The 15,708-nt window shown below is 49.7% G+C and overlaps 1 protein-coding gene across 1 annotated transcript; it reads right to left on the bottom strand.

Annotated features, from left to right (window-relative positions):
- Positions 1 to 6,775: 6,775 nt before the first annotated feature.
- Positions 6,776 to 10,317, bottom strand: LOC131208310 (pyrimidine-specific ribonucleoside hydrolase RihA-like). Its single transcript, XM_058200996.1, has 3 exons — positions 10,118 to 10,317; positions 8,408 to 8,883; positions 6,776 to 8,349 (listed from the first exon to the last, which is right to left on the bottom strand). The coding sequence occupies exons 1-3, from the start codon at positions 10,206 to 10,208 to the stop codon at positions 7,729 to 7,731; spliced, it is 1,188 nt and encodes a 395-aa protein (XP_058056979.1). The 5' UTR covers positions 10,209 to 10,317; the 3' UTR covers positions 6,776 to 7,728.
- Positions 10,318 to 15,708: the final 5,391 nt, after the last annotated feature.

A 15,708-nucleotide genomic window follows, 5' to 3' on the forward strand; every position in this document is an offset into this window, starting at 1 on the left:
TTCGACTGTGACCACCAAACTACGCCGAGCAGCACAACCGGGCAATCGTTTTAAAGTCCAACTTGTTCCACCCGAAGGTTGTTTGTTTCGATTCGTGGACACGCTAATTGGTCCCCGGCTCGCAATGTCACATCGGCGGGTTGTGTCGATTCATAACTTCATTGCGTTTCCGGAGCATGTTTACTGCAATCGTGAAATCTGTCCCTCCGCAGATCGCAGCAGCCCGGGTGGTGGTCCGGGATCTGTCACGCCACAGTCAAACGGGGGGCCGGCCAGTAGCGATAAGTGGCTCATCACACACAGTCACAGGCCACGGGGACACGCCGGCAGGCAGAAGATTTCCATTTCTTGGTTCCGGGTGTTTCGGGTGGCCAAAAAAGGGCTACAAGTCGAGGCAGGACACCGCACGAAGGATACCGATAAATCACGGGAAATAAATCATCTCTTAGCGCGCGGTCGCGCTGATGGTGCTGAAAGGATGCTGTCCTTACATTCGAAACGGGTTCGCAGAGGAATACCAAATCGTGGTTTTAAAATCCCACCACACCAATCCCTTCTTTCGGAGCCATGTTAACGGTTGGTTCATTTATTTGGATTGGTTTTACATAAATTCGTCCAGAGTGCGTGCGAGGGCCGAGACGATTGAGGTGCCGATGATATATTGGCAGCACTTTATAATGATTGGATTTACTGTGGGCGCCAATCCGGCCGGCCTGCCATTTGCAATGTCGGATTTCTCAGCCCAAAAATGGGCCGCAGTGGAAGCATCACCAGAAGAAGAGTACGTGACTCGATTGCGCGTGTGTTTTTGTACCGGAAGTGAGGGGTTCCGGGAGCTGAGGTTTAGGTGTCGCAGTAGGCGTTGTGAGACGCGCTAAGTTCACGCGAAGATGTCAGTGATTGCAATAAATAATAGATATTTCATCCTCCAAGTGGCGGCCATAATTCACCCTGGCCAGGGCGTGCGGAAGACGTTTTCGAGAAACCGTGCAACGCCCCTCTTGAAACACTTCATTACCCTGTGCCACATGGACCCGGATCCGGATGCTGCTCTCACCTGTCAAAGCAAGTTCTTTCGAAGACGGCAACTGTCAAACCAGGTTTCCACCGAACTCCTTCGACGAAACTCAACACGGAGTGGTGAGTTTCTTTGTACACCCCGTCAGAGTCACTTCAATAACCAAGTCCCCGATAATATTTCATACGTGTTCGCTGCGAAAGATTTTCGACACTATTCAGAAGCGCTGCTCCGCTTGATTTATGATGTGAAAGCAACGGAAGCTTATCGGATTATGGTGATGTATGCTTTTTGGGCATAGAAGTAAAATGCTATCGACGACTTGTGCACTGCTCACGGGAGATAAAAAGACGTCCCATACGCAAAACTAAACAATCGAAGCTGAAGTCCATCGATGGGATTCAATTTTTACCACCAATCCACAAAACGAAAGTAACAGAAAGCGGACAAAAAGAAACCGACACGGACCGCCTGACCAACGTTCGATAAATCAAAATCAAATTACCCAACAATTGACGATAAATATCAAGGCATTAAAACTACATGAAACAGTACACCCAACCCCCGGCGGGAGTGCAGCTGGAAGTGGCCACAATATCGTCCGGCGGTATAACTCAATTTTGAACCGCTCTTCATCATACGCCCATACCACTGTTCCGTCCCCTTTTTTGCGGGAACCACATTCAAAGCGTATCCTATATATCTTCGTATCGAGAACAAATCTCTTAACCCGCAGGACATGTCTATAAATGCATTGTACACATACGGGGATACGACGGGGCCGAGAAAACCACCCGTCTTCGGACAGTTCGCCGATCTTCCACCGCAATAAAAAACCGATTTTCCAATATCCTTGCCACGTACGATTCGAAGGGTTGGCGTAAGGCGTATTTACCACACCACACGCTACACACGCCTGCTGCCCATTTCCGGACATTCCGGAACCACCGGGGAAGACGTATGTGGGATCCTGTGGGCTCAATTGCCCATTCAACCTCAACCGAAAGGAACTCGAATCGAATACCTCGAGCGTATCGCGGCGCATCCTTTCGACCCTTTTCTATCTTTCCCGCTTTCCTGGTGCGAACGTTTGGTACAATGTTTTCTTTTTTACTTTTCGTGCCACTTCCGGTTTATCTTCTATCGTAATCCTTTGCCGCCAACCCGGCAGGGGCCCGGCATTCTTGGCTCGTGGTAAGGAACAAAGCCGCCCACCCCAAGAAGAAAGACCAATCCGTCGCCCTGTGCCGATTTCAAGTGGCAGATAGCAGCGACACCCCAGCGCGGACCGGAATGGAACGGTCTTCGGTAAGGAATTTTGCATTTCTTTATTCTGCCGGCACCCTCCGTGAATACTTGTAGCGCTGCGTATTTGCGCTGTGGGAAACAGACACACAGCGTATCATCTAATAGTCCGTCCAGGGATTTATGCTTGCCCGGCTTCCGGACTTTCCCCTACCGGCCAGGCTGGGCCCACCCCGAGACTGCTCCTGGCAAGTATTGATGTGTGGAAACATGTGAAATGAATATATTGTTTATTTTATTCCATTCCAGAATGTCCCTACCGAGGCGTTTGTCGGGTTGCTTTGCCTGGCTTCCGGGCGGACCTTCTTCGGATCCGTCCCGTTGGGGTGTCCCAAAACCGAACCGGGCCTCTTAAGGAGGGTGAGAGTAATTGCTTGTGTATACACATACGTACACACATGCATAGCCGAGGCCTCCAGACGTTCATCACGCATCAAAACCCAGAAACGGTGCTACCCGTCGGGTTCCGGCCCAGCGTGCGGCGGTGGCTGATTGCGTGTTGAAGCATAGCTTCCCTCCGCTCCAACACGGCCCGCCAACCCGGCCCTCGGGGGTCGTGTGTGGAAAAATGATAACCGAAGGGACCTCGGCACCGGCGGCACCGGCGGCTCTAACGTGCACGATATGTTACGACTCACCGACCCATTTTCGTGCTCTCGTGGATTTCCCCACCACAAAACGGCAGCGACACGTATCATCGATTCCCAGCGGACTCGGTCTCGGTCTCCGTCTATTTGTAGCTAAACAGGGGCCGTTTGATAATGCGATTTGTGGCCGGCGGCGGACACAGGACAACGCACAGGACAACAGCCCAGGAGATATGACTTTTGTCACTTCTGATGGCTTCATGAAGATTCGATTTTTGAATGCGATTTTCGAGAAAAACAAAAACCGGCGAGATCCGTTCAGCCATGGCAAGGACCTCTCCCAGTTTGGATGATGCATCGCACCACTGCGCTGATCGATTTTCTTTCCCCTGCCCGCGCGGGCCTAATGAGCCATTCACAGCAGGCACAGGCATCGCATCCGCCCCCTGTCTTGCAGTTAATGATTCGTTCTTATCAGCATCCGATTCCGGCGGTTCCGGCCGACGTCCTCCGGGGCTGCAGCCACAAATCAAACATCAAAAAGTCGTTATCCTCGAAATATTTCTTTCCTTTCACTTAATTTCCACCATATTGATGGTGAAGTCGTAAAATTAATGTGCAATTTATGCAGAAAGCCGAACCGGCCGCGCCGCGCGTAAGAAAATGGAAATCGTGGCAGCAAATGATGAGCTGCACGCAGAGAGGGTGGTCGCTTCGGCTTCCGGTCCGAGGGCGGTGTGGCGCCATTAAATTTCACAAACCATCGCAAATCTTCGCGAAACCGTTCGAGCGTCGCCGGTGCTGCCAGGCGCCGGGCGCCGTGTCGTCAATATCGCGCGTCTTAATCATTTTCTTTCTATTAAGCAATAATTTGTTCTTCCGCTTCGGTTCCGGCCGGTTCGCTGCGTATCGTTTGATTCGCCGTGAAGGGTCCTGCTCCCGGCGCAGCCATCAACTTTGATCTTCGAGAAGGAAACGAAACGACGTGACGCGATATCGGTGGAACGAAAAATGGTTTAAAAAAGGGATCCCCCCGAACCCGAACCATAAATGGACTGTTCATTTGGCTGAGGAAGAATCACTTACGAGGCGCCTTACCACCCTCAAAAAAAAAAAAAAAAAGCAGCGCGTCAATCGTGCCAAACTCCGTGCCATAACAAGTCCCGTGCCCCGAGTGAAGGAGAAATCTTGGCGCCGCCCGTTCGCGGGTCGGAGAAATTGAAAATTTTTCTACAGATAAATTATGCATGCTAAATTACCATACATAATAGATAAATAATGTATTCAATATTTATTCCGCAATATCAATTACTTCCTTTATGGCGCAGTTCCGCGCGATGTAGTCAATTTCTTCGCTTCGCCGTTTTCGCCCGGTTTCCGGTTCTCCTTACCCCCCCGCCCAGAGGTTCCGGTGGCCCGTCTAGGCGGCGGCGGCGGTGGCGGCTTGCCACACAACACATCATCATCCTGCGTCCTTCGCGGTTTAATGCTCTCGGGCCGGCAAAAAAAAAATGGCAAACACCGCAGTGCGAAGTGCGCCTTCCTGGTTTCCTGGCTTTAAAAAGTCTTTGAAGAATAGAAACTTTTGTGGCACGAGCCGGGACGAAGGAAATGCGATATTAAAAAGTAATAAAATTCGTGATATTAAAATTTACAATATCGGTTCGGCGCTGCCGCGGTGCTCGATTCCGTTCGGTTCGTCCCGTCTCCGGCTCATCGTCACTCATTGGCCGTCGGGAAATTCGCGAAAGCCCTTCCCATCAAGTACGCCATGAACGCGCCGGTTTGACGTTTCGGTGAGGCAAGGTATCGAAATGGTGGGGCCCCACCACGCTGCTAGGTACCTTGGGAAAGGTTCGCTTTTTTGCACGCGGCAACAATTTAACGGTTCTCCCCGTGCCAATAAGCCTGCTCGCTTGTGTCAAATTACTGGCGGCTTTCCGGCTCGTTGACTGCGAACAGGAAGCGATGCTCGTAAATTCGCGACGAGCAGGATCTTCCACTCGGCAGCAGACTCGCAACAGATTTAGCATAATCCCCAGCCGAGCCGAGCATATTTTGGGTCAAATTCTATGCAAACGAATCGATTGGCAAGAAAAAAAGTCGCTCTTTCCCGACATGAAAGGCACAGATTGTGTTCCGTCAACGATTAGGTTGCGCCGAGGTGTAATCTCGTTGAGCTACACACTTCCTGCCCTCAAGGGGGTTTGTCACCATCGTGCCCCCCATCGACACTACATTATAATGTTGGCCGGCCCCGTTGGTGCTGGAGTGCTCGTAGCGGCCTTGTTGTCTTTTATGTTTATGTTTTGCGAAATTAATTTAATTCCAACTTGCACGTTTCTCAAGTGGCCACATTTTTGTTCCGCTTCTTGGGGCTCCTCCGCTTTTTTGTGGCTCGTTAAACGGTTGCAGCAGCCCGTCCGAGTGACAGATTCTTCTCGACTACTGCCGCTGCTGCTGCTGCTGCTGCTGCTGCTGCTGCTGCTGCTGCTGCTTATCCTCCGGCGTATCTTGTCACCAAAAGTCCACGCGCCCCCTCCTGGGAGTCACTCACTGCAGGGGTCCTTTTTTGGTTGTGAAATAATTTACATTCGCTCGCACGCTTTTGACGCACCGCTGGTCACCGGCGCTCGGGGCCAGCCCACTCTACTCTTCCTGGAGGCCAGAACTGTCAGAATGCTGGGAACTACATCTGGGAAAACACAACGGCACGACTCCCGGCTCCGTTGAAACTAGCCGCCGGCAGCAGCGATAAGAGCCCCCGGTCACCGGTTAGCATAAGACCATACATTAGCCCTCAACCTTAATCGGTTCAACCGGCCAGGCCACAAGAATTTTAATTTATTTTTACACACCCAAATCCCATCCCTTGTGGGACATTCCGCTTTTTTTTGTGCCTCCGTGCCATTACTTTTGCTGTGCACCCTGTGCACACCGTGAGGCCGAAAGTATCTCAAGACAGCGAGTCGGAACAAAAACCCATCGTCATCACGTGCGCTGGCCACCGGAAGGGCCCTGGTCCCTGGTCGCGCATCGCGCGTATCTTTCGGATAATAATTGTAATATATTTGGCTCATATGCAATTTTAAATAATTGTAACGGTTGGAAGAATTTCACTTACCCCCCCACACACATGGCCGGACCGTACGCGTATTTTAATTGCATTATTCTTCTAAACTACCGGCCTGGAGACTCCTCGGTGGGCCGGGGGGCCACATTACGTGCCGCATACGCTTACTATTTGCGCGCTGTGGGCCGCCGACAGTTGAAGAATTTTAAAAATTACACCAACCCCACTGGCTGGCCAGCCTTTTTGTACATGCAAAACAGATAAACGCGCCCGCGTTCGGGATTTCGTGTACTCCGCACTCCGGGTGCCAGGACCCCCATCGCCGGTGGGGCCCCGGGATCCACCGCACCGGTGCGCGCTGATAAAAGGAAATGTTGTGTCGCTGGATGCTTTTTTGCTGTTCACGTCAACGGAATCATCTTCCGGTTCCGGTCCTCCGCCCAGCAAGCAAACAAACAAACAGACGAACGAAACAAAAAAGTGGTGTCCTCCCGGGATCACCGTTCCATATGGGCGTTCCGTGGCGGGAGTGTGTACCTTAATAATAATGTTTCATATAATTATGGTCGCCTTTTTTTTCTTCTATCGCTCTCCTGGCACACCGAGCGCCACCGAAAGACGTGTCACCTAGAACCCGGGCCCCGTGCTTTTAATTTATATTTTTATTTAATTCATGCCCAGATTTACCTTTGGACCCTGAACCGAGCAACGCACCATGGTGTGTCCTTTTTTGCGCTCTTTCATGGAGCAGCGTCTCGCAAAATTTATCCATTCTACGGAACGCAGATGCGTTTATTCATCTCCCATTTTTTTATTGTCACTGTTTCTTTTCATGTTTTTCATCCTTTTTGTTTGATTCCGTAGCTGCTTATTAGACGTTGGCCGCCCTTTTTCCCGGTCTCAGATGCGTGGCGGCATTTACACGATGTTGTGGCTGGTGTTTTCTGAATGCTTTTCGCACGTTTGCGCCCGGCCGAGAGGATGCGAACCTGTCACCATTCCGAGTACTCTCCGGCGCACGTGATGTTTCGTTTCGAATTTTATAATTTCATAATAGATCAGACATTTCTGTGTTTAGATAAGAATATTAAAAACAAACAGGCACCACGCACGCCGTCACGGACCCACCGTCCTCGGTGCCTTCCTCCCGGATGCAGCACGGTGGTGATGATTTCATTTGCGTTTTTTTTGCATTATGCATCTCAATGAAATACAGAGATTTATTTGTTCGCCACGTTGGCCGCGTACAAGACAAGTTTTGCACATTAGGAGATAAAAAAATGTGGTAGCCACAAGCCACAACCGCACGGAGCTCTTACCACAAACGCTTCGTTAGTGGATTACCTCATAAAGGTCACAAAAATGGTAATGAAATGCACAAACACAAAACCGGAACCGGGCACGCCGCAGACACAGTTCGTGTTTGCTATTAAATTATTTAATTAGTGGCCGCCGGCCAAAGAAGTGGCAATATGCGCGCCATACATTGTATCTTGAATAGGGAACGGAGCAGATAATGTGATTCGCAATGTACACGATTTTAATCCTTTTTTTTGTTACTCACAGAAAACGTTGGAATAATTCACAAAGAACTTTTTTCAAATTGGTTTGATCAAAGTTAGCCTGAAAGCGAATGAGATGAAACGTGAGATAAGATGCACTCACCAGTGTGAATGGACTCATCTCACTAAACGTGAGTTTGTTAAGTAAATGTATCCTTTTTGCAATCCTTCCTCGATTTCCAATCAGCATCGTTTGCATCGACTTCGCTCCAGTTTCTCCGGAAAGTCCTTCAAGGCCACCATCATTCGCCGCACCTGATCGTCGTCGATCCGATCGATGATGGCCACATTGTGTTGCTCTTCCTCTTTGATGTGATGCAAAATGGCCATCATTCCTCGGGTCACGCGCCCATTGAGCTCTACCTCGGCCCGATGCGTCACGACCGACGTGCTGATGCTGGCGTTAAGGAAGATGGCCGCCACATACATATCGCACGGTGTCCACTCCGTATGTCCGGCATAAACAATCGCTTCAATCCGATTCAGCATCTGAATGGCAGGGTTCGTCGTCTCGGCGAACGTATCAAAGCGCCACTGGGTTAAGAACGCCGATCCCAACAAATCCACCGTCTCCCAGGGAACCACATTCACGATCTTCGGCCAACTGCTGAGCACAATGTTGGCCGCTTCTGGATCGTTGTAGAAGTTGAACTCTGCCGCTACTGCCGTGTTGCCTACTCCGTGTCTATTGCCTCCCAGTATGTACAAGGCTTCGATTTTGCTCCTCACCTCCGGGTACATCCGGAACAGCAGCGCCACATTCGTGAGAGGTCCCACCGCGAGAAGCGTAATTTTGTTGGGGTGCTACCGAAAACCAAGAAAATTAGTTCCACTTGCCGGTCCTCCAGAGTATCTAACTCACCAAAGTAAACAATTCGTACATCTTCTGGACTGCGTGGACCGATCCCAGGTGGTCCGTAGAAGGATCCGAATCGAACTCAGCATCGCCAAACCCATTTTTGCCCCAAAAATGGAGAGAATCGTTTCCGTTGGCCGTGGATGTAATTAGCGATTCCGCGGCACCCAGGAACACCGGAACGTCGAGCCGATTTAGACCTTCCAGAATGCGCAACACATTCACTGCCACATCCGATACGGCAGCATTGCCGTGGGTGCAGGTTACTGCCTCGACACAAATGTTGTACCTCTGTTCGTTCATCAGCAACAAAATCAACGCCCAGGCATCATCTCCACCGGCGTCCACGTCCAGTATCACCCGGCGTACTTCGGCGTTTCGCGGACACTTCGAAACCGATGCGCTCCCACCGACCAGGGCCACCATCAGGCACGCCAGCGCGAGAGCTCCGAACAGAATACCAGCCTTCATGGTGCTACAACCTGGAACCGAAGACCGATCATGCCTCATTTCAATTGCCAATGGTACAAATTGGACGTAATAAGCTATAAAATTTATGCCAAAGAAGACGGGCGAAAAAGGCACACACCCCGAAATGGCAGCAATTTATGAGCTAGACAAATATCAATTTCCCCTCGTTAAATTTTTGATTCCCGTTCCCATCGGACACAAACCGAAATCCCTGTCCGCTGCCCTGATTACCATTAGTGCCGGTTGGTCGAGGAGCACCTCAAACGAACCTCTATTCAAGGCCCAAGCCAAGCCAGCGAGAGTCAACAGCAATCTTCCCGGACAACAGTAACAAATTGAATTGATTTGATCTTTTCTGCGTTAGAAAAAAACTTTTTAAACCCAAAAAAAAATCTCCCGACTGCGCCACCGTGCCCCGACTGACCAGCGTTTCCATCATAAAAAAGTCCCAAAGTCCCGGGCGACCTGCTTGACTTCCCCTTGGCCGCTCGGAGTTATGCGACTCTGTGGCCCTTGCCGAGTGCCTTTGCCCAACCCAACCCAATCGAAGATGCTTCCGCAAACAAATGGCGTGGCGTCAGTCAGTGCAAGTCAATCCACCCTCGACGTGGCCGACCCTTGGGCGGCCGAAGAAGAAGAGTCTCTCCCGTGCCAAAGATGTTACACGACCGTATCTAATCTCCCATTCAGATTTCACACGATGGCCTCATTGTAAATGCACCCTTCGCTGCCGTCGTGTTTCGGTATGTTGTGACGTTAGGTTCCCGATTTTTTTTCTTCAGAGTTTTGCCCCACAAGAATCCGGCTTCCTTCGCTGCCGCTCTCTGGTTCGCCCGCACCACACCGTTTGACCCGGGGCCAAGGGCTCGTCCTTCGGTCAACGCTCGCTTTGACAGCTGTCTTGCTTATGATCTGCTTATTCAACCTTCCGCTGGCGCTACGGAGTGCCCATCAAGATGGTCCCGGTCCCGTTTCGACGATTTATTCACAAATCATAAATAATACTCCTAAGTGGGTGGATGATTTGGTCTTTTCCTTGCCCGAACCCGAACCACGGCCACTGAATAGCAAATCAGTCGTTTGGAAACATTTGATGAATGGAATCCCGGCGGTAGGAGCAATTGGCATTGTATCACCGGTGATTGATTGGTTCGAAGCCGTGGCCATTTTGTGATATTCGTACGTGAATTAGCTTCGCACTTTACAGTACAGAACACTTCACTAGCACCAGTAGAATGACCTTACCTTCGAACAGCGAAGCACAACCGGCCGACGCCGCCGACAGAATTGAACTGACCGCGGGTCGATTCCCGCTGACGAATGATTTGTGTTCCATTGTGAACGCTTTTGTTCTTTCAGCGGTTTGTTTCAGTGTACCCTTCCGCTCGCTGCATATGCCGGTTTCTTTATCTTATCTCCAAGAGGCACGACAAGCGGCACCTTCAAAGCCGTGCTACTGGTTTGCTAATTATGGTCAGAACCTGACGGGCGAACCAACACACACGCAGCCGTCTGTCTAGGTGACCTACGAATGGCTTGGCTAGGGTTAAATGAATCTTAATGAGGCTGTGTAAGTAGCTTCTTACCCATTAAAAATGAGAAAACCCAAATAGCACATCGGAACACATGTCCAGTGCCTCAGATCGATAAGAATAAAACAAAATGAGCAATAAACGTCAAAATTAATCATCACGTGGACATGTTTAGTTCCATAAGCTGCCTGAATACGAGTTGCCCAGTAATGGACAACAGCTTTTATAGTAACATTGTTAATTAAAAGCTTTAATCGGACGCCATTGACAACATCTTAAAAATATTCGTCGTCCATCGTTGCGCAATAAGGAATCAACGAATCGTGATTATGAGCAAAAGGACCTGATTGATCAAAATATATTATCGCAAAAATTATTTATATTTAAGAAGTTACATTAATGAAAAAAGATTAATGAAACCAACAACAATGGACTATTACGACAGCGCCTAGATGTAGACACTCCGCAACACAAGTTTAAATTTGAAATTAAAGCGATGAAATTAATATCGTTTCGGCGTAGAGGATTCTTTTCATCACTCGTCCCGTTTTTTTGTTTCACTAGCAGTCCTGTATATTGTTCCATGGTCCTTCTTATCACGAACTACAGTCACCTATCACCCTTTGCAGTGCTCGGACTGCTAAACACTTCTCTGTGGCTCCCTCTGTGCTGGACGAAAAAAGGGCGCGCGAAAATCCATCCTGCCTGACTAGAGAGAACCAAGAGAGCACTTGGCAGGGCGCGCACTGATTAACTTTCCACTTTCTTCATAATTTATTCACCTAAATCCGCAATAATATCATGAAATGTACAACCCTTTGCTGGACTGAGTTGTGTGCAAAGTGCTCTCTAGTTGGCGTTACGAAATGACAAGCCTCCGGCTACAGAGCTTGCCCTCTAGCTCTAGGGCCCAACCGGTCCCGGTCCCGTTGGAGCCCATAAGCCACGGCTTCCACGGCCAACGACGATATTCAACAAATAAAAATGTGATTGCAATCCACGGGCCACCGTGGCCCTTTCAACCGCACTCGGTCTACCGTTCGCGGAGCCCACGATGGCCTGGGTAATGTTTATGGAGGTCTTTTAATAAACTACTTCCACCTGGCCTCGGCCTCTGCATCTCAACGTCACTTTACACACATAAACCACAATTAGCTCTTCCTCAAAATGATAATTGTGAATTATATGGTAATGTATTGCCGCTTTCGGCCGGCCGAAGCGGCACCCCACACAATTGGACTTTTGGCGCGATTTGGCACTTTTCCGGGATCGTCACCCGTCCGACGGAGGAGCGTGGGCCATCTTCGAGCCACCGGGTACAACAAATTTTCGCCTCCACTTTCGCGTCGCGCGGGAAAAACTTTTCCAGGCACGGCAAAAGATTCGGGAAACACTCAACACCTCTGGAAAAGGGGTATAAAAATTAAAATGGGAATTAATGCACCTCTTTCTGCCTCCTGCGGCGCAGCGTATCTTTCCAGGGCCAGGGTTTTTCTAAGTGCAAACAGGCAGATAAACCGCGGTCGCGCCGAGTCCCGTCGAGTCCCACCGAGACCGGAACGAAATCCGCTTGTCGGGCAGATGAGGTGAGTAAATTAATTTATGCTCTTTTCTCGAGCCTCGCACTCGCCGCCTCCAATGCCGCGTGATAGTGTTGTATTCCGCCGGTTTGTGCACCACTTCCGGAAGCGATCTCACTTCGCGGAGCACCTGAAATAGCACAACCGGTGGAAGGCAGATGATGATGGCAAACTGTTACGCAGTAAATTAACTCGCAAAGTGTTTAAATATATTTGCATTATCGGGCAAACAGTAGGGCCACACCTTTATACCTTTCTGTTCAATTTTCTTTGGCGAAGACAGCTTCACAATTTTCATTTTCAATGCAATACCCGAGAGCGTTGTGCATCTAGTCAATTCTAAGTAAATGGCTGCTTTGATTGGCTTTGCAACAACACGATGGTCTGCCCGACGGTGGAACCACGCTTCGGGCACAGGGTCTAGACGTACTGGCGAATTGCACCTTGGCCCTTGGGTGGCTTGAACATCTCTCGCTCGGTTTCGTTCGCAAAGCGTCACTGTGACAACAGCAACAGTTAGTTTTCTTGCAGCACAATTTCTGAGGAAAAAAACAATATATTTCACAATAGAACCCACATCTCATCACGAAAACCTCACTTGTTTGGATGGCTTTTCTTCGACCGCTTCCGGATGACGGTTGCAGTGACACTTGCGCAATACTTTCATCGCAATAGCCTTGCAATCCAGAGTTGGCAGCGAATCCTTGTCGAATTCGGTATTTTTTGCGAATTTTCGTTTCCAAGAAGGGGTCACGATTTTCATGCACCGCTGGCAGGATTCTGTCAAACCAGTAGCGGATTCTTCCGAATCATCTGCACATTCGGAACAGTCACAATTACATCGATGAGAACGACGACGCCCATTGCGACGCGGTGATGTGTAGGCCGTGGAATAAACCGATTCGAAACGATCCATAACTCTGACTATTAGATTTGAAATCTGCCCATCTCGAGCTCCGTGTTGCCTTTGGGGCAATGGTTACTACGATTGTTGTAGGTTGTGTTGCGTTCTTTGTGTCACCATCACGTCAAACTCTCGCCGGGCAGTTGGTCCTTCCAGTCGGAACAGTCGAATGAAGTTGTGCAAACATTTCGATATTTTATCCCACGAAACTCGTGTTTATTTCATATTGCTTTATCAGAAGTCCAACAACTTAAGATGGTGCAGATTGCTTACTTGACTTCACATTTTACACAACTTTTTGAATGCCTACAATTAATGGCAGCTTATAGACTAGCAAACACTTAAATCAATGAGTCTGATAATACTTCTAACGTAGTGGCAGAACCCGTAGCAGGTGTAACTCCTTCGGTATGTCTGGACACTGTCGAACCGCCGATCGCGGCTGTGGAATGCTCTGGTATCGTGGTTGACTCAGTGCTACGACCGCGGCCACGGCGCGCCAAGCTCAGGTGCTTCAATTAACGAATGCTTATGAAAATCCAACTATTGCCACACAAAATCCACGGGATCTTACCGACAACAGCGCCATCGCCACCAAAATGTAAATGAATCGACTCATCGCGCAGTCAAAGGTCTACACGAACCAGACTGTGAAGCGTTTGCGGGACAAAAAGCAATCATTTTATGAACTGTGAATTTCTCTTATATAAAGTTTCGCGTTCCGATTGGCCGCAGCGTCGACAATCATTTTCGACAATCCATTAATTTTTGATGGGCCATGTTGACCTTCGCGCCTTTCAATCATTTCGGTCGGCGGCCCAACGGGAAGCCGCTTGTTGGCTACAAATTGACACGTTTTTCCGTCAGCGGTTTTGATAAACGATTATCCAAATAAGAGCAAACAAGGTCCGGGGCCTCGACAAATCACTCGGCCACGGCCGGTGACGAGCAGATTATCATGGTCCACGCCACCGAGGCCGCTCTGGGGACCAATCGAATATGCAAAAACCAATTAAGTGATTTAATTTTAAATCATGCATCATAAATCAAAATGTATCGCTCATAATCAACTCGTTCGGATGAAATATGCATCGGGCCCGCTCTCCGAGGTCGCATCAATTCAATCAAGGCCAATTCCATGTTCACACCGATTTTTGTCACACCACACCACAGCAACTCCGGATTACCATCGTCAGCCGCAGATCTGCCCCGAAAAAAAAAACAAATATGAGCACACGTTGTGTCGAACGAAAGCATATTTTTATGATGTTGACCTGCAACGCCCTCCCATTCGTCCGACATGACCTCCCATTCATCCCTCCATGAGTCCTCCATTTTAAAAGGGATGGAGCAACATAAAAAACCGAAACTGAAAATCCACTCACTCGTCCGGGGTCATAGTGCATTCGATGGCGATGTCATTGGTCAGTGCTTTCCAAACCACCCTCTTTCACCCCAGACAGGGACAACACGGAGAGAGAGAGAGAGTGGGGAGGTGGTTTGTAAAATATGCATATAACCATCGAATACAATAACCCGGTTCCGATCCGAATGCAGAGTCAAACGGTGGCCCCACCGGCACCAGCATACATTCTGCTGCTGCCCTCTCTGGGGCATATGTTACATATTTGATGGTCGATGGCAATGCGGCCGGCCACTCGACACCCTCTCGAAGGCCACCGGCGGGAAACGGATACCTTTGCTGACCACGGTCCGTGCGGGGCGATACCGAAGCGTGACGGAAGGCAGCGACGGGCGACGAAATTGACACTCAAACCAATTCCCCGAACGGAAACGGCGGACCAACGGAAGCCAACGATGACATCGTTTTCGTCACGTCGCCAGCAGAGGGCCGGTGCATGCTCCTCCCCCCACCAATGCTGGCGGCGCATCATGGATTGGATTCAAATATGCAATTATTTGCTCCGTTTCGCCTCCGGCTGCCCATTCGAAAGGGTGCGTTCGGAAACGGCGCACTTCGAACGAGCCCACGTTCGGACCAGGCTGACGCGCATCCCAACACGGTGCAAGGGTTGACCGGTCGGACGCAGTAGCATGGACCGTGGAGTTTCCGGAAAACGGCGTTCCCAAATGAAAAAGCGACCAAAAGCGGCTCTTGATCAAACCGCAGTTATTATTGATACACTCATAACCATGCACCGGTTCCAGCTCCGGTGTCCTTGGCGGTCAGGCCGAGTCCGGATACCGATGCACACCAAACGGGCGCGTGCTGTTTGCGTAGCGAGTGTGGGACAGGACGTGAAAACCAATCCGAACACCTACGGTTCGTTTACCGATTTGCTACCGGCACGGACCGTCGGAAGGATCCGCGGTGCCATGGACGTGGAGCTGACGAATTGGATTTGTTTCGAGCGAAATTGAAACCATCTGTTTCCCATTTTTCAATCCGGGCGCATCCGTTCCGTCGATTTCTGCAGCACGTGTCGGTCGTCAGACGCGTCGTGGCCTTCGTTTCAATGGGCGCTCTTATTTATCTTGTCAGGTGTCCCAACACCTGTAGAAAATCTTGTGCAATAGGTGCAAATTTTCAATTTTGATTTACAGTACTGAGCATTACTCATACTTCGAAGTGATCCGTGCGAACATTTTATTTAAACACACGTGAGTCACACTATTCAACCTAATATTTCTTCCCAGCCGAGCTGCGGATCTTGCGGCCCATCTAGAATGTAATACAATGTAACGGGTCTTATCAGCTTATCGAACGCCCATGTGAAGCATTGAAAGTTACACATTGGCGCATTACTCAGCGTGGGGCAGCGTGTGGCGTCTGCTAAACAGTGCCGTGCGATAAGCGAT

This window comes from Anopheles bellator, chromosome 2 (genome assembly GCF_943735745.2).
Source record: "Anopheles bellator chromosome 2, idAnoBellAS_SP24_06.2, whole genome shotgun sequence".
Lineage (NCBI taxonomy): Eukaryota > Metazoa > Arthropoda > Insecta > Diptera > Culicidae > Anopheles > Anopheles bellator.

Excerpts from the sequence above, each read along its gene's own strand:
- LOC131208310 (XM_058200996.1), bottom strand. The coding sequence starts at position 10,208 with ATGGAACACAAATCATTCGTCAGCGGGAATCGACCCGCGGTCAGTTCA. Across the intron at positions 8,884-10,117 it reads TTGTGCTTCGCTGTTCGAAG|GTTGTAGCACCATGAAGGCT; the intron begins GTAAGGTCATTC and ends CTTCGGTTCCAG. Across the intron at positions 8,350-8,407 it reads TGTACGAATTGTTTACTTTG|CACCCCAACAAAATTACGCT; the intron begins GTGAGTTAGATA and ends GGTTTTCGGTAG.